Here is a 27,956-nt window from a genome sequence, read left to right on the forward strand (position 1 = left end):
TATATATATATATATATATATATATATATAGAGAGAGAGAGAGAGAGAGAATATGCTTTCTTCTCTATGTGAATTCTCTGAAGAGTTCCAAAATTTGATTTCTTTGTAAAACATCTTCCACATATAGAACATCAAAATAGCTTCTCTCCTGTGTGGATTTTCTGATAAGCCCTAAGTTTGCCATTAGTAGTAGAAAATTTCCAACATTATGAACATGAATATGGCTTCTCTCCTGTGTGAATTATCTCATGTCTAACAAGAGTTGATTTCGTTGCAAAACATTTCCCACATTCTGAACATGAATATGGCTTCTCTCCTGTGTGACTTTTCGCATGTTTAACAAAACTTGATTTAGCTGTAAAACATTTCCCACATTCTGAACATGAATACAGTTTCTCTCTTGTGTGAATTCTCTTATGTCTAACAAGACTTGATTTTTCTGTAAAACATTTCCCACATTCTGAACATGAATATGGCTTCTCTCCTTTGTGACTTCTCACATGTTTAACAAGAGTTGATTTATCTGTAAAACATTTTCCACATTCTGAACATGAATACGGTTTCACTCCTGTGTGAATTCTCTCATGTATACCAAGATTTGATTTATCTGTAAAACATTTCCCACATTCTGAACATGAATACGGTTTCTCTCCTGTGTGACTTCTCTCATGTCTAACAAGACATGATTTTGCTTTAAAACATTTCCCACATTCTGAACATGAATATGGTTTCTCTCCTGTGTGAATTCTCTCATGTCTAACAAGATGTGAGTTTTTCGAAAAACATTTTCCACATTCTGAACACGAATATGGCTTCTCTCCTGTGTGACTTCTCTCATGTATAACAAGACCTGATTTAAGGTTAAAACATTTCCCACATTCTGAACATGAATATGGCTTCTCTCCTGTGTGAATTCTCTCATGTCTAACAAGATGTGAGTTTTTTGAAAAACATTTTCCACATTCTGTACATGAATACGACTTCTCCCCTGTGTGAACTCTTTGGTTTGTAAAAACACCTAATATTTTTGTGAACTGTTCACCACATTGAAACCTTTTACCCACTTTCTCAGCTGTACCTGTGGTAACAATCTGTGATTGGTCAGGAGAAAGTTCCTCATGATTGTGAGTATTGCATGATAGATCTGTACTGCGAAGCCCAGGCTGTACATTAAGGGTGATGAAGTTTTCTTCTGAAGACTGCTGCATGATATCTTCATCTTCTACTTTACCCCAGTTCTTACTGGGATTTTCTGTTCGGATTAAAAATAAATTTTGATTTTGTTTCAAAAAAGAACAGTTGACAACAGTTGACAATTTTATAACATTTATATTAGGCTGGAAACACACATGCAGTGTTTTGAGCCAAAAGTTATAAGTGGATTAAGCTGGAAGAGTCCACTCCTGGCTTCAGGTCAAAATCTAGTGTTATTTCGGCCTTATGATTTGTATAACACTTTAAAATATATTGATGCCAAAATCCAGGATACTGGTCTGTACCCAGTCCTCCACTTTTATGACAAAGCTTAAAAATTTATTTTGGTGGGGGGGGGGGGGCAGAACCTTCTCTGGCAATACCAACACATGTTTTTTTTGTTCTAGGAAATTGTCTAAGCCTTTTTTAAAGCCATCTACTGTCCCTGCTGTGACCAGCTCCTGGGGTGACTATTCCATAAATTCACCGTTCTCACAGTAAGGCTGGATTTACACGAGCGTGTGCGTTTTGCACGCGCAAAAACGCTGCGTTTTGCATGCGTTGGAGGTGCGTGTGTCACGCGTATATGCTGTGTTTCAGCGTTATTTACACGCGTACGGCTTGGGGCTTTCCCGCGCGTTAAAAATGCGGAGGGAGGCGTTATGGAGAGGCCAGCCTACAAAAAAGGCACCTTTGCCACACACCTGCTTGCGGTGTGCACATTGTATGACCATTTTTTCATCTTGCTGAAAAATTGTGTTTGTTCACACACTTGACTGGCTTTTTGTCTACTAATCCACATTTATGCCGTCTACATCACTAGCCCGTGTGTTGCTAGCGTGGTTGATTTCTCTGAGATTTAGCGACCAGCGTCCCATGCTACAGGACCAACCGCGTAGAAGAGGGAGGATTTGTGTTCATCCTCGTGGCCCAACGCACCTCCAAAGGGCACTTTCATACCACCTATGACGACCTCCGGCATCACCTAGAGAAATTTCGATCCTTTTGCCGCATGTCTGTGGCCACGTTTGATATGCTGCTTGTGCAGATTCATACAGGAATTACCTACCAGGACACAAACATGCGGCGCTGTATTTCCCCAGAGGAGCTACTCCTTGGGACATTGAGGTATGTGTGTTTTACAATTTGTGCTTACAGGATGCTTTGTTGGTTTCATGTCCCACATAACATGTGTTCTTTGTTGTTTGTGTTTTTGCCGTCATGTAAATTTCTGGCCAGAGGCAATAGTTACCATTCTTTATATTTTGAATTTCTACTGGGAGTGACCACCATTTCCTGCAATTGTGACATCCACCTGTGTCGTGCTGTGGCAGAGATTAAAGGACACAGTGCTGCCTTAGCCCACGCGACAACACTGGCTTAGTATTTCAGAAGACATTTTTCTTGCCCCCCAATTATCGCATTGTATTGGTGCACTAGACGGGAAGCACATTCGTGTGAAGAAACCCCCACTCTGGCTCCAGATACTATAACTACAAGCAGTATTTTTCTATCGTCTTGTTGGCCTTGGCGGACAGTCATTTTTGTTTTACTATAGTAGACATTGGGTCGTATGGAAGCTCTGCTGATGCACGCATATTTCACTAATCCAGAATGTGACAACGGCTTATGAGTAATCAACTTGCAGTGCCTGAATCTACCATCCTCCCTGGCGCCAGCGGCTCACCAATCCCATATGTCATCGTTGCAGATGAGGGTTTTGCCCTGACAAGGCAGTTAATGCGTCCATTTGCAAGAAGGGGCTTGGATGACCGTAGGCGCATCTTCAATTACCGCTTATGCAGAGCGCGAAGAGGTGTCGAATGCGCCTTTGAAATAGAAATAGTGCTATTAATCCCATTCTCTAGATCAGGGGTCTCAAACTCGGCCAGGTAAGTGGGCCGCATATAGAAAAAATGTGAAGTGATCGGGCCTCATGAATTTCAAATTTTATACAATACAAAATTATTGTTAATCAATTAGTTATTTGAACTACTATAACACTACATTACTATAATAATACTACTATAATAATACCGCTAGGTTTAAAATTTGAGAGATTTCTCCACGTGCTTATTTCAACAATCCATCTTTCCAGTTTAAGTGTCACTAAATGCAGTCCGGCGGCTCAATTAGCGCACACATGTCAAGATTGGGCAGCCCCTTTTTAGATAGTGCTACAGTGCCCTCGGTGGATGTTGCCGCAGAGCCCCGTGTAGATGCCGCCATAGCAGTGCCCTGTGTAGATGCCACCACAGCATTGCCCCGTGTAGATGCCGACACAGCAGTGCCCGCTGTAGAAGCTGCCACAGCAGTGCCCGCTGTAGACTGGGACTCCAGCTGTGCATCCTGACATCACTGGGACTCCTGCTCTGGGGAAGCCCCTGACATCATTGTCGATGTATTGACAGCGATGTCAGAGGCTTCCCCAGAGTCCCGGAGAAGAGCCGATAATAGCGCTCTGCCCGGGTGTCCGCTCTGAGGAAGACCCTGACACACTGTCTATATATGGGCAGCGATGTCAGAGAATTCCACAGAGTCCCGAAGAGGAGCCGATACTAGCGCTCTGCCCGGGACTCCGCTCTGGGGAGGACCCTGACACACTGTCCATATATGGGTAGCGATGTCAGGGAATTTCGCAGCGTCCCGGAGCAGAGCCGATACTAGCGCTCTGCACGGGACTCCGCTCTGAGGAAGACCCTGACACATTGTCCATATGTCAACAGCGATGTCAGGGAATTCCACAGAGTCCCGGAGCAGAGCCTGTACTAGCGCTCTGCCCGGGACTCCGCTCTGGGGAAGCCCCAGACATCGCTGTTCATATGTGGACAGTGATGTCATGGAATTCCAGAGTCTCGGAGCAGAGCCGATACTAGCGCCTCTGTGTCCCGCGGGCCGCAGGTGACACCCCCAAGGGCCGCATGCGGCCCGCGGGCCGTGTGATTGAGATCCCTGCTCATTGCATCTCCAGCGCTGGACCTAGGAAAGGTAAGATAATAATTGCTTTATTTATGCATTACTATTTATTTTTGGGTGTGTGTGTTTTGTTACAGGTTTGGTGGTTGGACTACTTTGGATTCGAGGACTACTTTAATGACAGCGTTTTTTTTTTTTTTAAATAATATTATTAACGACGATTGTGTTTTTTTTTATTTCAATAAAATATTTCTTCTATGTCCTTGTATTTTTTTTTAAACTATTACTACCACCTTAGTAATGGCTGCTGGCTGATTGGCAGCATCCATAACTAAGGCGGGGTTTAATGTTAGCCAGTGAAAAGGCTAGCACTAACCCCCATTATTACACCGCACCCACCACCATCACGGGTGCCGGGAAGAGCTGGGTATGATCCAGTATCCGATCTTTAGTGATGGTCGGGTACTGAGGCGGATGCAGGCTGGTGTTATTAGGCTGGGAAAGCCCCAAAACAGTGGGTCTTCCCATCCTGGTAATGCTAGCCTGCTGCTGCTATATTGTAGCTGGCTGGTTATGAAAAATGGGTGGACCCCACATCGTTTTTTCTAATTTAACAAGCTAATGTGTCATAAGACCAAGTACACATCTCAGGTTGAATTCACAGACATGACAATGGGATCTGTATATTCGAATGGCTGCATAGTCACCGGATCTTTTTTATAGAACATCTTTAGGAAGTAGTGGAATAGACAGAGTGAGGTTATTAATCAGAATTCCAGCACATTGATATAACATTCCACTAAGAATTCAGGCTGTTCTAAGGGGAAAGAGGGTCCTATCAAGTACTAATAAGGTGGACCTAATGAGGTGGCCTCATTCAAGTTTTGGCCATGTGCCAAGTTAATAGCAAGTTGTTGTTCTATTCCTTTGCCAACCTATATTTATTTGGTCCTGTTTTTCTCAGGACATAAAGGGCTTTGATCTTGTGTAAAAAAATAAGTGATATATTTAACTCTGAGAGGAGTGGGAGAGGCGTATAGGGGAAAACTCTGCTGGAAATTTGAAAACGTCCCTACAGAAATAGTTGTGGGCCACCAGGACGTTTATAGTCTATGGGCAGTTAGTAACTGGTTAAAATAGGTGCTTCCTAATAATCATGGATCTGTTTTTTTTTTAATCCAATATAAAAAAAAATACATCTTTAAAGGGGTTGTCCCAAGTTGACTAAAATTTTTTTTTTTAAACATTCTAAGCAGGAAATGAATTTTAAAACATTTGCTGTTAAAAAATTCATTTCCCAAGTGCCTTTTTTTTACACTTGATAACTCAGCAAGTGCTGGTTATCTTTTCTAAAAAGGGGCGTGAGCGGCTCGATGTCAATCAAGCCGCTCTGCTCTGCAGTGTGCGCGCTCCCGATGTTGCTAGATACTGTAGTTCTAGCAACATCGGGAGAATGTTCGTCTCAAGCGGGCATGGCAAGCCCGATTGAGACGAACTTACCGTGAATGTCAACTACACTACACTACACTACATTCACCCCGTTTCGGCAAACAACTTCTCCCCCCCCCTGTCACTACATGTAATGTTTGTACCCGCCGCATCGGTGCTGCATCAGCACCCGGCGAACAACTAAAAATATATAAAAAAAATAAACTCACCTAAGACGTTCTAACGGCGCTCTGAACGGTCCCGTCACTTGCCATCTTCCTTCTTCTTGGCGCCGCTCGCATTCATAGTAACAATGCGTTGTGGCGCTGATGACGTAATCATATCAGGCACACGTGATTACGTCATCTGCGCCCACCGCTATGTTATTGTGAATGGGAGCAGTAAGAAGAAAAGTGACGGGACCTTTCAGCTCTTCGTGGGAACGTCTTAGGTGAGTTTATTTTAATATGTATGTTGTCATGTATGTGTATATTTGCATGTATGTATGTATATGTATGTTTTCTTGTATGTATGTTGTCATGTTTGTATGTATGTATGTTTGCTTGTTTGTATGTTTACTTGTATGTATGTATGTATGTTTGCTTGTATGTATGTTGTCATGTTTGTATGTGTATATGTGCATGTATGTTTGCATGTATGTATGTTTTCATGTATGTATGTTTGCATGTATGTATGTTTTCTTGTATGTATGTATGTTGTCATGTTTGTATGTGTATATGTGCATGTATGTTTGCATGTATGTATGTTTGCATGTATGTATGTTTGCATGTATGTATGTATGTTTTCTTGTATGTATGTTGTCATGTTTGTATGTGTATATGTATGTATGTTTGCATGAATGTTTGCATGTATGTATGTTTGCATGTATGTATGTTTGCATGTATGCTTGTATGTATGTATGTTGTCATGTTTGTATGTGTATATGTGCATGTATGTTTGCATGTATTTATGTTTTCATGTATGTATGTTTTCATCTATGTATGTTTGCTTGCATGTATGTTTGTATGTTGTCATGTTTGTATGTGTATATGTGCATGTGTGTATATGTGCATGTATGTTTGCATGTATGTTTGCTTGTATGTATGTTTGCTTGTATGTATGTATGTTTGCTTGTATGTATGTATGTATGTATGTATGTTTGCTTGTATGTATGTATGTTTGCTTGTATGTATGTTGTCATGTTTGTATGTGTATATGTGCATGTATGTTTGCATATGTATGTTTTCATGTATGTATGTTTGCATGTATGTATGCATGTATGTTTGCATTTATGTTTGCATGTATGTATGTTTGCATGTATGTATGTTTGCATGTATGTATGTTTGCATGTATGTATGTTTGCTTGTATGTATGTTTTCTTGTATGTATGTATGTTGTCATGTTTGTATGTGTATATGTGCATGTATGTTTGCATATGTATGTTTTCATGTATGTATGTTTTCATGTATGCATGCTTGCATGTATGTATGTTTGCATGTATGTATGTTTGCATGTATGTATGTTTTCATGTATGTATGTTTGCATGTATGTATGCATGTATGTTTGCATGTATGTATGTTGTCATGTTTGTATGTGTATATGTGCATGTATGTTTGCATGTATGTATGTATGTATGTTTGTATAAATGTCTGTATGGCCATGTATGATACTGTCTTCTGGCGCCCTGTATCTAATCCAACTTTGCCGCAGGCTTCTATACACGGTATAACAGTCAGTATCACACATGAAAGTGAAACTAAGCCTACGACAAGTTTTATTTCATTTTTTTTCTTATATTTTTGATTTTTTACAGGTTTGGTGTTTGGACTACTTCGGTTTCGAGGACTACTTAGATTATGCTTTTTTTTTCATCAATAAAATGGTTAATGAGGGTTGTGTTGGGGGTGCTTTATTTCAATAAAATATTTTATCTATGTCTTTGTGTTTTATTTTCAAGTTTTATTACTATCACTTTAGTAATGGCCGCTGTCTGAGTGACAAGGTCCATTACTAAGGGGAGGCTTAGTGTTAGCCGGTACAGAGGCTAACACTAAACACCATTATTACCCCGGTACCCACCACCACCAGGGGTGCCGGAAAGAGCTGGGTACGATCCAATACCCGACCATCTGTTGTGATGGTCGGGCCCTGGGGTGGTCGCAGGCTGGTACTATGAGGCTCGGAAGGGCCAAAAACAGTGGACCTTTCCACCCTTGTAATGCTAGGCTGCTGCTGCTGTGTTGTATCTGGCTGGTTATAAAAATGGGGGGGACCCCACGTCATTTTTTTAAATTATTTATTTATTATTTTTATTAAAAAGACATGGGGTTCCACCCAATTTATCATAACCAACCACAAACACAGTGTTATTAGCCTGGGAATGTACTAAACCAGTGGCCCCTCCCACCCGTGTAATGCCAGGCTGCTGCGGCCTTGTATATGGCTGGTTATTAAAAATGTGGGGGACCCAACGTCTATTGTTAAATTTGGAAAAAAAAAACGACGTGGGGGTCACCCACATTTTTTTATAGCCAGCCCTATACAACACAGCAGCAGCAGCCTAGCATTACAAGGGTGGGAAGGTCCACTGTTTTTGGCCCTTCCCAGCCTCATAATACCAGCCTACGGCCGCCCCAGTACCCGACCATCACAACAGATGGTCGGGTACTGGATCGTACCAAGCTCTTCCCGGCACCCCTGGTGGTGGTGGGTACCGGGGTAATAATGGGTGGTTAGTGCTAGCCTCTGCACCGGCTAACACGAAGTACCGCCTTAATAATGGACGCTGTCAATCAGCCAACTACCATTATCTAGGCACTAATAAAGTTTGAAAAAAAACCACAAAGACAATTTTTTTTATTGAAATAAGAAATCCCCAACAAACCCTCGTTAACCATTTTATTAAAATTTTCAAAAAACGTAGATCTACGCAGTAGTCCAACGAATCGAAGACGTAGTCCAATTGGTACATCAAAATCTGCAACAACATTAAAAAAAAAGTTATCAATGTGAACAATACCGATACTTATACTCTCCTTCACACACACACAAACAACCACACACAAACATATACACAAACACATATAAACACACACCCATATATTACATAAACACATACACACAAACATACACAAACACATGTACACAAACACCCATATATACACAAACATATACACACAAACATATACACAAACACACACATATATACAAACACACACACAAATATACACAAACACCCATATATACACAAACACACACATATACACAAACACACATATACAAAAACACACAAACATATACACATGCACAAACACACCCATATATACACAAACACACACACATAAGCTCCAAAGAAAACACACATATACACACAAACCTATACACAAACACATGTACACAAACACACAAATATACATAAATACACAAACATATACACACAAACATATACACATATGCACAAACACAGCCATATATACATATACACACACACACACACGTACGTACACAAACACACCCAAATATACACAAACACACACACACACACACAAACACGCCCATATATACACAAACACACCCATATATACACAAACACAGACGTATACAAAAACACATACACACAAACCTATACACATATGCACAAACACACCCATATATACACAAACACACATATACACACAAACATATGTACACAAACACACCCATATATACACAAACACAGACGTATACAAAAACACATACACACAAACCTATACACATATGCACAAACACACCCATATATACACAAACACACATATACACACAAACATATGTACACAAACACACCCATATATACACAAACCCACACATACAAAAACACACACACACACACACACACACAAACATATACACAAACACACCCATATACACACAAACACACACACACACAAAAATATACACAAACATATACACATACACACAAATACACCCATATATACACTCACACATATAAACACACACACATATACACAAACACACCCATATATACACAGACACACACACACAAACATATACACACTTACCTTTAGCGGAGCGCAGACTTCTCCTTGCGACGGGTGCCTTCCACTGCATCTTCTGCGCATGCGCCGAGAAGCGCCGAGATGCGCGTTCACGAGCAAATGATATCCTCTGCTCAGGGCGCAGAGGATGTCATTACGCATGCGCGGCCACCGCTAAAGGTAAATAGCGGTGGCCGGGAACCTAGGCAACGAGCAGGATACAAAGAGGGACTGACCGCAACTTCAATCAACGATATCATGAAAACGACATCGCTGGACGACGGACAGGTAATTAGAATTCTTCTTATTTTTACATGGGGGAGCTTTATAGCTCCATTTATCAACTTGGGACAACCCCTTTAAACTCACTTTTAAAACTTCTTAAAAACCCTTAAAGAGGCTCTGTCACCAGATTATAAGTGCCCTATCTCCTACATAATCTGATCGGCGCTGTAATGTAGATAACAGCAGTGGTTTTTATTTTGAAAAACGATCATTTTTTAGCTAGTTTAGATTTATGCTAATGAGTTTCTTAATGGACAACTGGGCATGTTTTTACTTTTTACCAACTGTGTGTTGTACAGAGGAGTGTATGAGGCTGACCAATCAGTGACTAATCAGTGTCCTACACTTCTCATTGTTCCAGCCCAGCATGATCCACGCCCAGTTGTCCATTAGAAAGGCTCATTTGCATAATTATAAAATTGCTCATAACTTGGCCAAAAATGATCGTTTTTAAAAAAACAAAAAAACAAAACATGCAATAGGAGATAGGGATTTGATAATCTGGTGACAGAGCCTCTTTAAAGCGTACCAAATTTTTAGACGACTTCTCTGAATAATCTGTCATATGTGTGTACAGGAAGAATAAAACTATTTCTGGCCATTATATGATTTGTATATGGCATTCTATTAGCAGTTTTCCCTCTGCAGGCTCTCTCTCCAATTCTCAGGTTTTCCATGAGCTATTGGGTGGAGCCTAACTGCTAATATCTCTTCTATACACTGCACACACAGAGCAGAGAACCAGCCTGGTCTACTATCTCTGTGTAGCACATATTTAGAGGCTGTAGCAGCATGGAGCATAACATACAGCAGTAAGAAGTGGTGGAAAATCCTGCACTGGGGTGACATATAGGTTGCTGGTAATAGATATGTCTCCTCTCTCTACTCCCCCTCTAATCTTCAAGGACTTCTATAGGCAACAGCGTCTGTGTCTTTGTGCTCCTGCTCCCCCTAGCCTCGACTATGACTTCTACAAGCAAAAATGTCTGTGTGTCTCTCACCTAGTGTCACTAACATAATTTGCATGGATAAAACAGCTAGATTTTAACTGTAAGTAAATTACAAAAGTTGATATACAGGGTGGGCCATTTATATGGATACACCTAAATAAAATGGGAATGGTTGGTGATATTAACTTCCTGTTTGTGGCACATTAGTATATGGGAGGGGGGAAACTTTTCAAGCTGGGTGTTGACCATAGCGGCCATTTTGAAGTTGGCCATTTTGTATCCAACTTTAGTTTTTTCAATGGGGAGGGTCATGTGACACATCAAACTTATCGAGAATTTCACAAGAAAAACAATGGTGTGCTTGGTTTTAACGTTACTTTATTCTTTCATGAGTTATTTACAAGTTATGGGTGACATTATGGGTGTCAGGTCCGAGCATTCCTAGATGAACTGTTTCCTGGAAAGTGGATTGGTCGTCATGGGCCAGTTGAATGGCCCCCTAGGTCTCCCGATCTGACCCCCTTAGACTTTTATCTTTGAGGTCATCTGAAGGCAATTGTCTATGCTGTGAAGATACGAGATGTGCAGCAACTGAAACTACAGATACTGGAAGCCTGTGCTAGCATTTCTTCTGCGGTGTTGCTATCAGTGTGTGAAGAGTGGGAGAAGAGGGTTGCATTGACAATCCAACACAATGGGCAGCACTTTGAACACATTTTATAAGTGGTCAAAAACTTGTAAATAACGCATGAAAGAATAAAGTAACGTTAAAACCAAGCACACCATTGTTTTTCTTGTGAAATTCTCGATAAGTTTGATGTGTCACATGACCCTCTTCCCATTGAAAAAACTAAAGTTGGATACAAAAATGGCCGACTTAAAAATGGCCACCATGGTCAACACCCAGCTTGAAAAGTTTCCCCCCTCCCATATACTAATGTGCCACAAACAGGAAGTTAATATCACCAACCATTCCCATTTTATTTAGGTGTATCCATATAAATGGCTCACCCTGTATATCAGGTATACTATTAAATTAGCATAAGTTGTTTCAAAAGTTAATGTCCACTTAAAGAAGATATGTTCCAAAAGAGCTATTTAGTGTACGGAAGTGAAGAGGAAAATTAGATTTTAGCCGCCTGTTATGTGATGTAGTACATTCTCAGGTTACATATGCAATCAGCCACATTCCAAGATAGGGGGTAGACTACTCCAATAAGATTGATTAGTTCGAATTCGGAAAGGGCAAAGGGGTTTGTGGATCATGAGAAGACCACTAGAGAATCTAGAGCTGTGCATGCAACTATGTGTCCAATGGCATAAAAGTATTGATGTTAGACACCGAATCGGGGTAAGGATTTGATGTACATCTCGAAGTGTAAATGTATATAAAGTAGAGGGGCCCTCCCTCTCTGAGAGCATTTAATCTAAACTACTAGATGTGGCAATGCTCCTGGTATTTCTTGAAGACCATGTCTCTTGTGGTATTCTACATTTCTTGGTGACCCCGACGAGATCCCAAAAACTCTTCTTGCTAGCAGCGTGACCATTGGGAAAATCTCATCAGTGCAGGCCTGCGCATACTTACAGACCCCTTGCTTTGCTAAAGTCTGTGCGCACAGTTTTTTCCATTGGTCACCACAGTTCATTAGGGGAGTGGTTAGTATGGAAAAATTCTAATACCACTCTCAGGAAAAGTAATGTTTATCAAGTAGGAATAAGAAGAAGCTACAGTTCAGGTTTGCGTCACTGCTGGCTAGGATCCTAGTTCTAAAGCAGAGAAAATACCCTATTGGTTTCGGACCAAATTTGAATCAAAATAGGAAGGGGCCCCATTTCAGGTTTGCGTCACTACTGTCTGGGTACTCTTCCCTGTTCAAAAGGCCCAGAAATTCTCTTTTTAGTTTTAGACCAAATTGGGGATATGGGAACCAGGCTGAGGTAGTGTCCTGCGTGCAGTGTGTTGTGAAAGTTTTGTGCGCAAAGTAACCAGACAATGGGCAGACTGTTTGTTCCGCTCTTAGGCGGAGTAATGAGTATTGTGGTACCGGCTTCCAGTTTGTTAAAGCTTGTGCATAAAAGGGACGTCTTTGTAAAAGCTTATGTAAAATTTGTAGTTTGAAGATCTCTGCTGTCCAGTGGACTTGGAGAACAGTTAGTGTATAAATGATTAAACATTGTTCTAATTTTTTAAATTTTTTCACTAGTCAGGAAATATTATAAATTAGATTCTAATTTATAACATTTCCCAGTGCTGGTCACTAGATGGAGCAATTCCCAAAATTGCAGCATTGGCATGTGGTAAAGAAACCACATTGCTTTATGCTGCAAAATTTGAGAATACACACTCGCTCTAGTGAGCTCACAGAATCCCCCCTCCTTTCTCCTGGCTAGTGCCAGGAGAAAGGAGGGGATTGAATGGTCAAACCTCTTACACTGTGTGTCGCCATTTTTTGAGCTAACACACAGTGTAGTAGGTTTACATACAGTAATTATAACACACTAAAACACGTACATACACAGACCTAACTTACCTGCTCCTGCCGCCGCCCCCTCCGGTCCGTCTGCTCCCTCCGCTCCTCGTGCTTGCTTCAGAACACAGTCCGGAAGCCGCGACCGGAAGTAGTAATCTTACTGTCCGGCCACGGCTTCCGGTCCACAAGAAAATGGCGCCGGACGTCGCTCGGCCGAAGACCTTCAATTTGGACTGTGTGGGAGCGGCGCATGCGCCGTTCTCACACAGACGACGTACAGCATAGTGGATGGAACGGGCCCCGTTCGCATTCACTATGGGGCTGTATGTGTCGTATTCCATGTCTGTATGTATTACATACGGAGATGGAAAAAAAAATGGCAGCCCCCACAGACTAGAAAAAAGTTAAAAAAGAAAAAAAAAGAAAAACACAAACACACAAATAAATAAAACATTTTTTAATAAAACACTAAAAGCAAATTGATATAAATTTTTTTTTTTTTCGTGACACTCGTCCTTTAATGCACTCTCCTTCTGCAGCATTTTTTGACCTGTCTGCGTCCTGCTGGGAACGGGTTTTCACCCACCCACTTCGTAAGTATGGCCTTTTTTTGTGGTTTTGATGTTATCTATGTCCCATTTTTTCTGCTGGTATTTACAAATTCTTGGAACACATTTGGATCATTACAAAGGCCAAAGGGCATTACGAGATACTCGTAGTGAGAGTCTCGGGTGTTAAATGCGGTTTTCCATTCGTCAAGCTTGGGATACAGATCAGGTTATAGGTCCCACGTAGATCCAGCTTAGTGAACAACTTAGCTCCACGAATCCTGTTAAAGAGCTCAGAGATAAGCGGCAAGGGGTACTTGCTTTTGATTGTAATTTGGTTTAACCCACAGTAGTCAATGCATGGTCGAAGTGATCCATCCTTTTCTCCACAAAGAAGAGTCCAGCCCTTGCTGGCGAAGTAGACTTCCCGATGAACCCTCTCTCTAGGTTCTCCCTGACATACTCCGACATAGCCTGGATTTCCGGCAAGGAGAGGATAAACCCGTCCGCGAAGGAGGGGGAGAGGCTTCAGGAAGCAGCTAGATAGGACAGTCATAAGGACGATGAGGAGGAAGGATCTCTGCCTCGTTTTTGCTAAAAACTTCTGTGTAACCAGCATATTGTGGAGGTAGTCCAGAGAGATATTGAGACAGAGGAATGATGACAGGTCAAACCTGAGGCAAACAGCGGTGAAGGCATCGGGGGTCCCCACTGAAGGACCTCTCTGGAATTCCAATAGGGGACTAGAGCATGCTGGTGAAGCCATGGCATTCCCAGCAAAGGAGGGGGGGGGGGGGGGTTAATAGCTTTGGTTAGGACATAGAAAGTTATTGAATCATAATGGAGGACTCCAGTCTGTAGTCTCAGAGGTTTGGTGATAGACAGGATAGGATCCAGCAGAGGTTGTACATCCACGGAAGCGACTGCCAGAGGCTTCTACAGAGGAACAGTGGCCAAGTGGATACGGTCTACCAAGTCCTGCTGGATAAAATTTTCAGCCGCTCCAGAATCCAAGTAGGCAGGCACAGAGTGTGATCCTTCACCTGTGACAATAGACACAGGAATAGAAAGTCTGGGAGAGAATTTAGTTGTACAGTTAGATTCACTTACAGTTGTCTCTTCAATCAACCCTATGCGCTGGAGTTTCCCGGCTTCTGAGGGAATTGACGCACTAAATGGCCCTTGTGACCACAGTATAGACACAACCCAGTTGTTCATCTGTGTTTCCATTCTTGGTCGGTCAGCCTAAGTCTGTCTACCTGCAAGGGCTCCTCTGGGGGTACAAAAGAAATATGCCGAAGAGGTATTTGAAACTTTGGTGCCAATAGATAAGATCTCTTCTCCCGGCGAACTTCCAAACTGCACTCTTGGATCCTCATGTCGATCCGGGTTGCAAGAAGTATCAGGGCATCCAAAGTGGAGGGAAGCTCACGGGCTGCTAGTTCAACCTTTATACGTGCGGCTAGACCCTGGCAGAAGGTTGCCACTAGTGTCTCATTACTCCAGGCTAGCTCCGCTGCCAACGTACCGAAGAGAATAGAAGACTCCCCTACATTAGATTCCCCTTGTCTGAGGCCGCTGCAGACAATGTTCGACCCGGTTCCTCAAAACACAGTGTGGAAGGTCTCTAGAAATAATGGTAAATTAGAGGATTCCGGGCTCTCTCGTTCCAAAATGGGTTCCGCCCATGCCAGGGCCTTGTCAGAGAGAAGAGAACTCATAAAAGCAATCTTTGCCTCATCAGAGAGGAAGAGAAGAGCCTGTAATTTGAAGTGGATTTTACACTGATTAATGCAGCCTCTACAGGTCTTAGCATCCCCGTCGTAGCAAGGAGGTAGAGGTAGCAAAATTCCAGACCCAGAACAGGCAGGTGGATTGACAGAAGGTGAAGTAGGAGGAGCAGGTACGGGTGGAGAATCCAAACGGGCACCTATGGTGTTAACAGCGAGTAAAAGCTGATCCTGTCGTGCTCAGAGTTCACACATGTCTACTTGCAACAATTGGACCGCAGACTTGGGCTGACCAGCGAGATCGTGGGGTATGTATACTCACTAGGCCGCTCCACCGTGGCGAAGTAGCAGCTGGTCAAACAAAAAGTCAGTGATAGTCTTTTAAGCCAAGTGTTCCTGGACAGGAGATTTGGCAGACTTGGCACAGGTGACACTTGGCACAGAAAAAGTGTAGTCGTCCAGGCCCATGAGCCGGCACAGACAAGGTACAGATGGTAAATACGACTCCGACACTAGACTTTTGCACTCGAACAAAACACAATTACTGGATACGGGAATACAGAATACAACGAAGGGACCATTTGCTAAACGAACATGGGAAGACACAACAATGCTCAGGCAAGGCGGAAGAGGGCAGAGTCCTTTTTAAAGTCCAGGGTGCGTTGGGATTGGATGGAGTTGATTTTCCTGGCAGCAGCCGAGGCAGTATAGTGTGCCGGCGTCTCAGAGGAGGGAGACACCGGAACGAGCTCGCGGGTCCGTGGCTGCGGCCATTGGAGGGTAAGTAATGCCGGCGGTCCAGTTATAAATCTGGAGAAGAGAGGTGTTATTTACCAAACTAGCAGACCCTGTAACACCCCTATACTTCCTGTAAAGTAGGGCACAATGGGGAAATGGAGAATGGTGGAAGATGAGACCAATTAATCAGAGAGTGGATGCTGGATTTCTGGTAGTGCCAAACCCTGCCACTATTCTATCCAACATCCCACCTTCAGATAAAACTTTTTATATTATTACTTACCTGTGGTAACACCTTCTGGAATTTCCTCCTCCACTTCAGTCTAAGGGTAAGTTCACACGCCCTATTTACGGACGTAATTCGGGCGTTTTACGTTTCGAATTACGCACGAAAATACGGCTCCAAAGCGTCGGCAAACATCTGCCCATTCATTTAAATGGGTTTTACGATGTACTGTGCAGACGGGCTTTATTTTTACGCGCCCCTGTCAAAAGACTGCGCGTAAAAAAGACGTCCGCATCAAAGAAGTGCATGTCACTTCTTGAGACGTAATTGGAGCAGTTTTTCATTGACTTCATAGAAAAACAGCTCCAATTACGTCCGTAATGGACGCTGCGAAAAACGCCTGCACATGCCATTACGTCTGAAATTCAGCTGCTGTTTTCGCCTGAAAACAGCTCCGTAATTTCAGGCGTATCTGACGTGTACGTGTGAACTTACCCTTACACCGTTGATCGTCCCTCACCCGCTCTTCTTCCGCTTCATTCTCCGCTTTAATATTAGTCAGACCTTCCCCAATTTCACATATGTAGCAATTCAGTACAATACAATACAGCATAGTGTGCAGAATCTAACAGATCAACATAAGAAGCCACCAAAATCTATGACCACATCTATGACCACAGGACCAAAGAGATCCACACCCCCCTATATAGACCTAGTATAGGGCTCAGCTTCATCTACCAGAGGATTCTCCGGGACATTTTGATTTTCCTCTGGAGAGTCCTGGGAATACAGAGGATGTTTAGATTTCACTTTACTGAACTAATATTTCGTGGCATAACCATTGTTTCTGAGAACTGCTTGACGTCTGTGTTGGTCCCGTAGGGTACGTGGACCCACTGGGCAGTACCACCTTGACGGTATGGCAGTTGGCCAACAGGACAAAGTCAATAGTTCAATAGGTGTAGCTGTGGTAGCTTTAGACAATAGCTGGACAGGCTTAGACAGGACTTTGACAGCAGCCAGGCACCAGGCTTGGTGTAGCGGAGCAGGCGTAGACTCAGCGCAGCACGACTCCAATACTGCATGGCACTTGGACCAGGATAACACGGGATACAGGTTACAGGAAGCAGGAATGGGAACACTGGGAACTGGAAGACACTTAAGGGACCATTTGCATAGACGAACGTAGGTAATGACAACAAAGCTCAGGCCAGGCAGAAAGGAGCAGGGCCCTTCTTATAGTCCAGGATCATGGGCTAATTAACAACTGATTCAGGTGCGCGCGCTAGCCCTTTAAGACCGGGCACGAGCCTGCGCGCGCACCCTAAGGGACACAGCAGAGCAAAGCAGAAGTGAGCGCTGGAGTCTCCTGAGGAGATGCGGGCCAGCACTCACAGGACCATGGCTGCGGCCGTCAGAGGGTGAGTAAACCTGACGGTCCGCGGTCATGGATGTTAATCAAAAAAGATCGATTACTTACCGGTAATCTGTTTTTCAAGAACCTATGACAGCACCCCTGGAGAGACGTCCCATCCGCTGGACAGGAAACCTGAGGATATAAAATGGACACACCTCTCCACACACCCAGTCTTTAGGAAGAACTCAGGATGAGAAGTAGTTTAGTTTATATGTGTGTTTTTTTTGTTTTTTTTTTGTGAACATCCCTCACACCTTAATATGTACAATATTTACAGGGATGCTCAAATTAAAGGTAGCGATCCAGTTTATGAGGGTCATCTACTACAGACATGGGAAGGTAACAGCGGGGTGCTGTCATAGGTTCTTGAAAAACAGATTACCGGTAAGTAATTGATCTTTTACCTATTCACCTATGACAGCACCCCTGGAGATGTAAAATAGAAATCAATATTTTTAGGGTGGGACCACAGCTTGTAGTACCTTCCTACCGAAGGCCAAGTCAGAGGCTGTATGCAGTTGTAATCTGTAGTGTTTAAAGAAGGTGTGAGGAGAACTCCATGTGGCAGCCTTCCATATTTGGTCTAGGGATGCATCTGCTCTTTCTGCCCATGAAGTGGATACGGCCCTAGTGGAGTGTGCCCCGAAGAATTCTGGGGGTTTGAGTTTTTGATTTATGTAGGCTAGCCGTATGACCGGCTTGATCCACCTTGCTATGGTAGCTTTGCTGGCTGCTGAACCCTTGTTGTGACCCTGAAACTGGATAAACAAGTTTTGTGATGATCTCAGATTTTGGGTAACCTTTAGGTACTGGACTAGACATCTTCTTATGTCTAGGCAGTTAAACTGTTCCCTCTGATTCTGTGGTGAGTCACAAAAGGAGGGAAGGACAATGTCTTGGTTTAGGTGAAAGGGTGAAACCACTTTAAGAAGGACTTCTGGTAGGGTTTTTAAGATGACTATCATCTAGCAGTAGGGTATGTGGAGGAAAGGCAGAGAGGGCCTGGATCTCGCTCACTCTACGGGCTCGTGTAATGGCTAATAAAAAGGTCATTTTGAGTGTTAGCATCTTCAAGGAAATAGAGTCTATGGGTTCAAAGGGTGGTTTTATCAAAGCCTGGAGAACGTGGTTTAAGTCCCAGGGAGGAAATGGGGACCTTATCTGGGGTTTAAGTCTGCAGGCGGCCGCTAGAAATCTTTTGATCCAGGGGTGTTCTGCTAATTTAAAATTGAAAAAGGAACTTAAAGCAGAAATCTGAACCTTTAATGTAGTAGGCCTAAGGGTTTTATTTAGTCCCGCCTGGAGAAAATCCAATATTAGGGGAATATCTTGTTTGGTTAAAGGATTAATATCCCTGCCTGCGAAGTTTAAGAATGCATTCCATGACCTCAGATATATTTTTGAGGTAATCGGTTTCCTACTGGCTAGTAGGGTGGAGATGATGGATTCTGAAAATCCTCTCTGCCTAAGGATTATCCTTTCAGTTTCCATGCTGTCAAGTGGAGCTTCTGAATGTCGGGGTGTAATACTGGGCCCTGATATAGAAGATCTGGCCTGTTTGGAAGAACCCATGGTTGGTGTGACGACATTTTTCTTAGCCACGTGAACCATGGTCTCTTTGGCCAGAAGGGGGCTATCAGTATCACGCTGGCCCTGTCTTCTCTGACCTTTTTTAAGACTCTTGGGAGGTTCAGGGGGGGGGAGGCGTAGCCTCTCTCTATACTCCAGCACTGGGAGAGTGCGTCTATTGCTGTTGGGTGGTCTGAGGGATTTAGGGAGAAGAACCTCTGAGTTTTTCTGTTTCTTTTGGATGCGAACAGGTCTATTGATGGGATTCCCCATCTGAGGATGATCTCCTGAAATACTGTGGTGTTCAGGCACCATTCTGATTGGTGAAGCCTTTCCCGGCTTAGGAAATCTGCCACCAGGTTGTCCTTCCCTCTGAGATGAACGGCTGAAAGAGTCAGCAGGTGGTGTTCTGCCAGAGAAAATATCTGTGTGGCTAGGCCCATCAGCGAGGCCGATCTCGTACCCTCTTGCCGGTTTATATAGGATACTGTAGTTGTGTTGTCCGAATAGATCTTTAGGTGCTGCCTGAGATTGCCTGTATGGATCCCCTCAGGGCCTGAAGAACTGCTGCTAGTTCCCTGAAGTTGGAGGATCTGAGAGCGGTCTGCTGGTCCCACTGACCCTGAAGAAAAGAGGAGTCGTAATGGGCTCCCCACCCCCAGGGACTCGCATCTCTGGTCATATTGAGAGCAGGGGTTAACCTCCATGGAATACCCCTTGTGAGATTTTCCCTGCTTAGCCACCATCTGAGGGACAGTCTTGCTGTGGAAGAGATGTGAAAGGGTTGGTCCAAGGAGAAACTGCTCCTGTCCCATTGGTCTAGGATGTCCCACTGCAGTGGTCTTGACTTGAAGTGAGCCCATAGTACGGCTGGGATGCATGATGTCATGAGTCCTAAGACTGACATAGTTTCCCTGAAAGATGTTGTATGGTTCAGGTAGATCTCTGATATCCTGTCCATCAGGGGCCCGATTTTTTCTTCTGGGAGGAAGGTCATCTGTTTGGATGAATCCAGCAGGGTTCCTAAGAATATACATCTTTTCGATGTATTTAAATTAGATTTTTTTAAATTTATGTAACATCCTAATTTTGTCAGTATGTCCCGGACTATCTGTATGTGTAGGGTCAGAGTTGGAGCTATTTCTGCTACCACCAGGAAGTCGTCTAGATATGGAATCAGGAGAATGTCGTTCATCCTGATGTATGAGGTCATTTCCGCTATCAGCTTGGAAAATACCCTTGGGGCTTGAGAGATGCCGAAGGGGAGGGCTCTGTATTGTAGGTGGCATACGGACCCGTTGAGCGTTACTGCTACCCTTAGATACTTTTGATGACTATGACATATGGTTACTTGAGAATAGGCATCCTCTAGGTCTATTGAGGCCATCACGCAGTCTCTGGAGAGGAGGTTTATAGTTGACGTGATACTCTCCATGCGGAATTTTTTGTAGGTTAGATAGCAGTTCACTTTTTTTAGGTTTATAATGACCCTGTGTTTTCCTCCTGGTTTGTTCACTAGGAAGAGGGGGGAATAAAAGCCCCGACCTATCTCTGTGTCTGGAACCTGGATTAGGACCTCTTTTTTTATAAGTGACAGAACTTCTATTTCTAGGATCTTTTGTTGGACTGGGTTCCTTAGGTCCCTCATGGGAAGGAATCTGTCTGGGGGGATGGTTGTGAACTCTAGTATGTACCCTGTTTTTATGATTCCCAGAATACAAGGATTTGCTGAAATCTTCCGCCAATCTTTGAGAAACAGGGAAAGGCGACCCCCCCCCCCCCCACTGCCCCCTTGGCGTCATTGTTGGTCCCTATTTTTAGGGTCCTTCTGGGGCCTGAAAAGAAAGAACTTGTTTTTTCTAGGAAATCTCGAGGGTTTAAAGTCCTGCGCCCTAGGGTTAGCGTACCCCCCTCTTTTGTTACTTGGCCCTCTGGGACGAAAGGACTCCCTTGATGGCCTTGTTTGTGCCGGGAACCCCTTTTTACTGTATGATGCCTTTTCCAGCAGGTCATCAAGTGGGGGCCCGAAAAGGTAGTCTCCTGAACAGGGGATAGCACACAGCTTCCCTTTGGATCCGGTGTCCCCCTTCCATGTCTTTAGCCAGATAGCTAGTCTAGCTGAATTCGCCAGGGCCGCTGATCTGGCGGAAAGGCGTATCGCGTCTACTGAGGCGTCTGCCAAGAAGTCTGCTGCTTTAGAAAGTGTTGGGAGGGAGGCTAAGATTTGATCCCGAGGGGTCTTGTCTTTCAGATGTACCTCCAGTTGTGCGAGCCACACTTTCAGGGATCTGGCCACACAGGTGGCTGCAATGGCTGGTTTGAAACCCCCCGTAGAGGCTTCCCAGGTTCTCTTAAGGTAGAATTCGGCCTTTCTATCCATAGGGTCAGACAAGGAGCCTAGATCTTCAAAGGGAAGGGAGTGTTTCCTTGAGATATTGGCTACTGGAGCGTCGAGCCTGGGGATGCTATCCCAGTCCCTACATGCGTCCTCCTCAAAGGGATACTTCCTTTTGAGAAACCTGGGAATGCTTGTCTTTTTATCAGGAGCTTTCCATTCTTTTTTAATAAGGTTAGATATGTTCCTATGGATGGGGAAGGTTCTATTCTTTTTAGGTCCTAGCCCTTGAAACATAGCGTAATGGATGGACCGTGGTTCTTTGGGGTCGTCTATATTCATAGTCGCCCTGACTGTTTTTAGGAGTAGGTCAACGTCCTCCGTTGGGAACAGATTTCTCTCTCCCTCCTCCTTACCTGAGGAGTCGTAGGAGCTGTACTCCCCTTCTTCGCCTAGCTGGGGGTACCCTTCGGCTGAGGAATCAGAATCCATCCTGCTAGAAGAGGCGACCGGAGGATCTCTTCACTTTCTAAGGGACCTTAGTGAGCTCCTCACTTCAGCCCTTACAATATCCTTAAGCTTGTGGCTAAATTTGTGGACTCTTCTGATATAATATTATGTAGACATTTCTGACAGAGTCTTTTGTTATAGGAAGATGCGAGTTTCTTTTTACATATCGCACATTCTTTGTTATGGGCCATATCCTGCTTTTTCCTAGGACAATCTCTGGCCTAAACATATGAACAAGAGAAAGGGGAACAGCATTAAGTAAGGGAGAGGTTTTTAGATAAAATGGTCATACGATCTGTACCATTCTATTGTGGTTTTGTATATTTCATCAGTAGGAATCTCAACGCCCACTCTCTCGGTGAGAGAGGTTTACTATGTTTATATGTGGGGTTTTCTTTTGGGGGGATTTTGGGAATAAAGTCGGCACCTAGTTGGATTGTACACCGCTGTTTACAGATGACACATGTACGGCTAAATATTGTGTTTTTTTCTAAATATGGCGAATTCAGTCAGATTTATTAGTTGGAATATTAGGAGAATGGCTGATGCCACAAAACGTCAGGCCATTTTTCAACTTATTAGTGAGCACCAGCCGGCGATTGTCTGTCTGCAAGAGACACATATGATAACTGAAAGATTAAAACAGCTAAAGAGGAGGTGGGTGGGATTTAGTGGTCACTCTACATACTCAGTATATTCTAGGGGAGTAAGTTTTTTAGTACATAAACAGATTCCATTTAATTGTCTGGATATGGAGGTGGACGCAGAAGGTCGATATATTTGTGTACTTTGTACCATATATTCAAAAATGTTTATAATGATATCTATATACATACCTCCTCCTTTATGTAATAGAGTCTTATTAAAGGCCATGTCTTTTGTGGCGGATAAACCAGGGATACCTTTGCTCCTACTCGGGGGATTTCAATAATATTCTTGATTCCAACTGGGACAAATGTAGAGAGAGAGGGGGACAGGAGTGAAGGGAAGGTTGGGACTCCATTTGGTACAAGAAATAGGATTGTTGGATATATAAAGATTACAACATCCTCGTGAACGGGAGTTTTCCTGCTGTTCATCCACGTATTCTTCTTTATCCCGTATAGATCTGGCCTTGGGGAATGAGGGTATGATGCCCTTAGTTAATCAGGTGGAGTATCTACCTAGAACGTTATCAGATCATTCTCCCATTAGGGTCACGGTTGATATTAATAACCAGAGTCCCCAACGCCCGAGAATCTGGAAGCTGAATCCTTTCTGGCTGACTTTGGTTGATGGGCAAGTTTTCATTGCCCAAAGGCTAGAGGACTATTTTCAAATTAATTGTGGCTCTTCTTCTGTTCCCTATGTATGGGATGCAATGAAGGCGTATTTGAGAGGCCTGTTTATGCAGGCAATTAGCAGGCACAAAACAGCTACTAGGGTGGAGGATGCGAGATTACATGAAGAAATGAGTAAGGCAGAAGCGGCATTTATTTTAAATCCTACTGTGGTGCAGCAAATGAGTTTGCGAAGAGCACAAGAGGCACTTAATTTACATCTGTTTGCTGTAGCGAGCAGAAAACTGCAGTTTTTTGCACAGAATACCTTTGAAGAAGGAGAAAAGGCTGGTCATATGCTAGCAGTGGTAGCAAAGGCACAACAGGGGGTAACACATATCACTGCTTTAAAAACGGCGGAGGGCCATTTAGTTACAGAGAACTTGGAAGTTGTAAAAGTTTTGAGAGACTTTTATTCAGACCTATATACCTCCAAGGTGCACCCATCTACATCTGATATTTATACATTCTTAAATAAAGCAGAGCTCCCTAAGCGGTCAGGAAGCGCCAAGGCACTTCTGGATTCTCCACTCACGTTGGAGGAACTGGAAGAAGCGGTCAAACAGATGGCTAATGATAAGGCACCTGGGACGGACGGGCTACCAGTTGAAATTTATAAAAAATACTCTGAGGTGTTCTTGCCCAAATTATTAGAAGTATTTCATTATTCATTGGATTGTGGTTCTTTGCCGGCTTCTATGCAAGAAGCCATTATTGTGGTCTTGCTGAAACCCGGGAAAGATCCTCAATTAGCTGATTCGTACCGACCAATTTCATTATTAACATCTGACGTTAAGATTCTGGCAAAGGCATTAGCTCTGCGGTTGAATGGTGTTATTTCTACCATTATACACCCGGATCAGACCGGTTTTATGCCTGCTAGGTCGACAGCCATGAATTTGAGACGTTTATTTTTAAATCTTCAGCTGAGGGCAGACAATGTAGGCGAAAGAGCCATTTTTTCACTGGACGCTGCCAAAGCATTTGGCAGCACGCATACGTGTGTCAGACGATATTAAGGGCTTCTTGTATGGCTCGGTGCAAGAAAAGGTAGCGCTTTATGCAGATGATATGCTTCTATACTTGGGGGATGTGGGTAGCTCTCTGGCAAAAACAATATCCCTAATTGAGAAATTTGGGGCATTGTCTGGGTTTAAAATAAATTGGGATAAATCCCATCTGCTCCCTGTGGATTCAATGTGCTCTATACCATTGGTGCATGGGGTACCTGTAGGACGCGTTAAACATCTTAAATATTTAGGGATCAAGATCTCGACCTCCCCTTCTGAATATGTTGCTCTCAATTTGCAACCCCTTCTGGTCAAATTTAAAATGAAAATAATGGCCTGGTGTAAATGACATCTGACAGTTGTGGGTAGGGTCAATCTTATTAAGATGATCCTAATGCCACAATTATTGTATATTTTACATAACTCCCCTGTATGGATCTCATTACGCAATTTTTATTATATTAATGCACTTTTTAGGGACCTAATATGGCGGAAGGGTCGCTCAAGAATTAGATTAGAAAATTCTACAGCGCGCAAAGCATGATGGTGGTTTGGCCCTACCCAACCCTTGGATATATTTTCTTGCCTCCCAATGTCAGCACTTTAAGGGGTGGGGGGAAATTATATCAAAGGGATCCAATGGATCGATTCTACAGGCACAGTTTGGACCATCTGTTTTATTCTCAGTTTTGGAGGCAGGTCACTCTATGTTGGCGGGCAGGAATACGCCCACATATACACTAATGCGTAAAGTATGGGATAAGGTCCGAGCTATTAGAGATATGGGGTTTGCACAATTTTTACACCTTTATGGGGGAATAAGGCACTTCCGGAATTCTTCTCTCTTGAAGGATTTGAGGGTTGGAAAGCAAGAGGCATCATTTATGTCTCACAGTTGCTCCAGGAGGATGTATTTAAAACTTATCAACAGATCCAAGAGGAGTTTGAATTACCTCGAAATTCCTTCTATCAATACTTACAGATAAGACATGCCTTTGATGCCCAGAAGAAGGCGGTGGATTTGGCAATACACGCAGATGGGGTGTTGTCTGTTTTACATACCGGGAGTGTTACATCGGGGGTTATTTCACATATTTATCAGTTGTTGATCAGTAAATTTTTTGATAAAAACCCTCTGATGGCTTCTAAAAAATGGGAAAGAGATATGGGTCCCATCTCTGAAGAACAATGGATAGATATTATGAAAGCAGTTCCGAATATATCTCTTAGTGAGGATGGGCGCCTTTCTCAATTATATATTATCCATAGAGTATACAGGACTCCTAAATTTCTTTTTCATATTGGGGTAAGGAGTGATTCGAAATGCCGCAGATGCGCGGAAGAGTGGGCTGACCATATGCATATGTTGTGGTCCTGCCCACAGTTAACCACGTACTGGATGGATGTACTGAAGGTGATTCAGGAGGCCTATGGACCTGTGTTGCAAGGGACTCCTATGGAGTGCGTTTTGGGATGTATTATGGACACCTCACCCTCTACTTTGGAGCGGTTGGCTATTGTAAGGTTGCTATATATAGCTAGAAAACTAATTGCACTACATTGGATACAAGGCGCCCCGCGGACTAGGAGCGAATTCATTGCAAAAGTGAATAAAATGATTGTATTGGAAAAGGTTGTCTATGTAAAGCGCAAAACGCTCAAAAAATTCGAATCCATATGGGGACCATGGGTAGGGGTAATGGAATCTGTATTATAAAATTTATTCAGGGACTCTGTATGACCGCCAGCCTTTACACGGTATTGGGGTTATGTATTATGGTTTTGGATAGGGTTTGTTTAATATGCTTTGTACTATATAATTTTGAAACTTCAATAAAAAATTATCTGATTTAAAAAAAGTAAGGGAGAGGTTTTTCTCTTACCCCACTCATGGCGTCCTCAAGTACCGGACTGGAAGACTTAGCATCCGAGCGTTCAGTGCGTCCTGGTGCTTCTCCTGGCGACTCCATAATGGCAGAAGAAGACTGGAGAACGAGCTCCTGTTGTTTCTGGCCTAAAATAGGCCAAGGATCGGCTGGGAGGCCCTCGCTCCGGACGCTGGAGCACCTCCTCCCCACGTGGACCACCGGAACACCGCCCCCTGGAGTGTTGGACGTGCCCGGAAGTGACGCGGCGAACGGACATGCCAGTCAGAGCGCCGGAAAGCCGCCAACGCTGGGTCTGGTCCGGCCCCTTCCAAGCCGAACGAGCCCCGGGGATCCGCTCCCCGCCAGAGGAAGGCCCGCCCTGTGGACCTTAAACCACCATCCTGCTTTGCAGCAGAAGGGGGACGATGAACCGGGAGAGGAGGGAGTACCTATCCCAGACTAAGGTTGCTCCCAAGAGGGAGACTTCTACCTTTCCAGAGAACACCTAGTGGAATAAGGTAAGCCTTGCTAGGGGGTCTGCAATCCCGGGAGAAGTGTCTTTTCCTCAAGAGAATCTTCCATCCGGAGGACAGGAAACCTGACTGGGTGTGTGGAGAGGTGTGTCCATTTTATATCCTCCGGTTTCCTGTCCAGCGGATGGGACGTCTCTCCAGGGGTGCTGTCATAGGTGAATAGGTAAAATAGCAATTCCTTTTTCTTAATGCAGCGTTCACCGTTCTGTATAAATTATATGATAACTTTATTCTGCGGGTCAGTACGATTATGGCTAGACCAAATTGATATATTTTTTATATGTTTTACTACTTTTACATAATACATTTTTTTTTCAATAAAATCATGTTTCTGGGTCGTCAAATTCTAAGACCCAAAACTTTTTTACTTTTCCGTCGACGGAGCTGAGAGGGCTTATTTTTTGCAGGACGAGCTCTAGACTTTATTTGTACCATTTTTGGGTACATGTGACTTTTTGATCACTTTTTATTAACTTTTGTTTTTAGTCCCACTAGGGGACTTGAAGACCTGTTTTTTTTTTAAAAGCTATTCTAACACATTGCAGTACCTATGTAGTGAAATGCATTAACATGGTTAGCTTTACACTAACAGCAACCTATTAGGCTCCGTCTCTGGCAAGGCCTTCCATATGGGGCAGACCTGGAGGTTACATGTCATTTTACACACGTGTATATGTGATGTGACGCTATTAAGGCCTCAACAAGACCGCCAGTCCAGCCTGTGCCCACAGTAATGCCAAATATATCTGTCTCTTCTTACCTTGTGATGTGCGTGGCCGGTAGTTCTCCATCATGACCTCCTCGTACAGATCCTTGTGTTCTTCTAGATACTCCCACTCCTCCATGGAGAAATAGACAGCGACATCCTGACA

The 27,956-nt window shown here is 43.4% G+C and overlaps 1 protein-coding gene across 1 annotated transcript; it reads right to left on the reverse strand.

The window, feature by feature from the left end:
- LOC142669128 (uncharacterized) lies at positions 1-27,956 on the reverse strand. The gene is made up of 2 exons (XM_075847104.1): positions 27,845-27,956; positions 1-1,252 (listed from the first exon to the last, which is right to left on the reverse strand). The coding sequence occupies exons 1-2, from the start codon at positions 27,927-27,929 to the stop codon at positions 207-209; spliced, it is 1,131 nt and encodes a 376-aa protein (XP_075703219.1). The 5' UTR covers positions 27,930-27,956; the 3' UTR covers positions 1-206.

This window comes from Rhinoderma darwinii, chromosome 1 (assembly GCF_050947455.1).
Source record: "Rhinoderma darwinii isolate aRhiDar2 chromosome 1, aRhiDar2.hap1, whole genome shotgun sequence".
In the NCBI taxonomy this organism is placed as follows: Eukaryota; Metazoa; Chordata; class Amphibia; order Anura; family Rhinodermatidae; genus Rhinoderma; species Rhinoderma darwinii.

Excerpts from the sequence above, each read along its gene's own strand:
- LOC142669128 (XM_075847104.1), bottom strand. The coding sequence starts at position 27,929 with ATGGAGGAGTGGGAGTATCTAGAAGAACACAAGGATCTGTACGAGGAG. Across the intron at positions 1,253-27,844 it reads CCGGCCACGCACATCACAAG|AAAATCCCAGTAAGAACTGG; the intron begins GTAAGAAGAGAC and ends TAATCCGAACAG.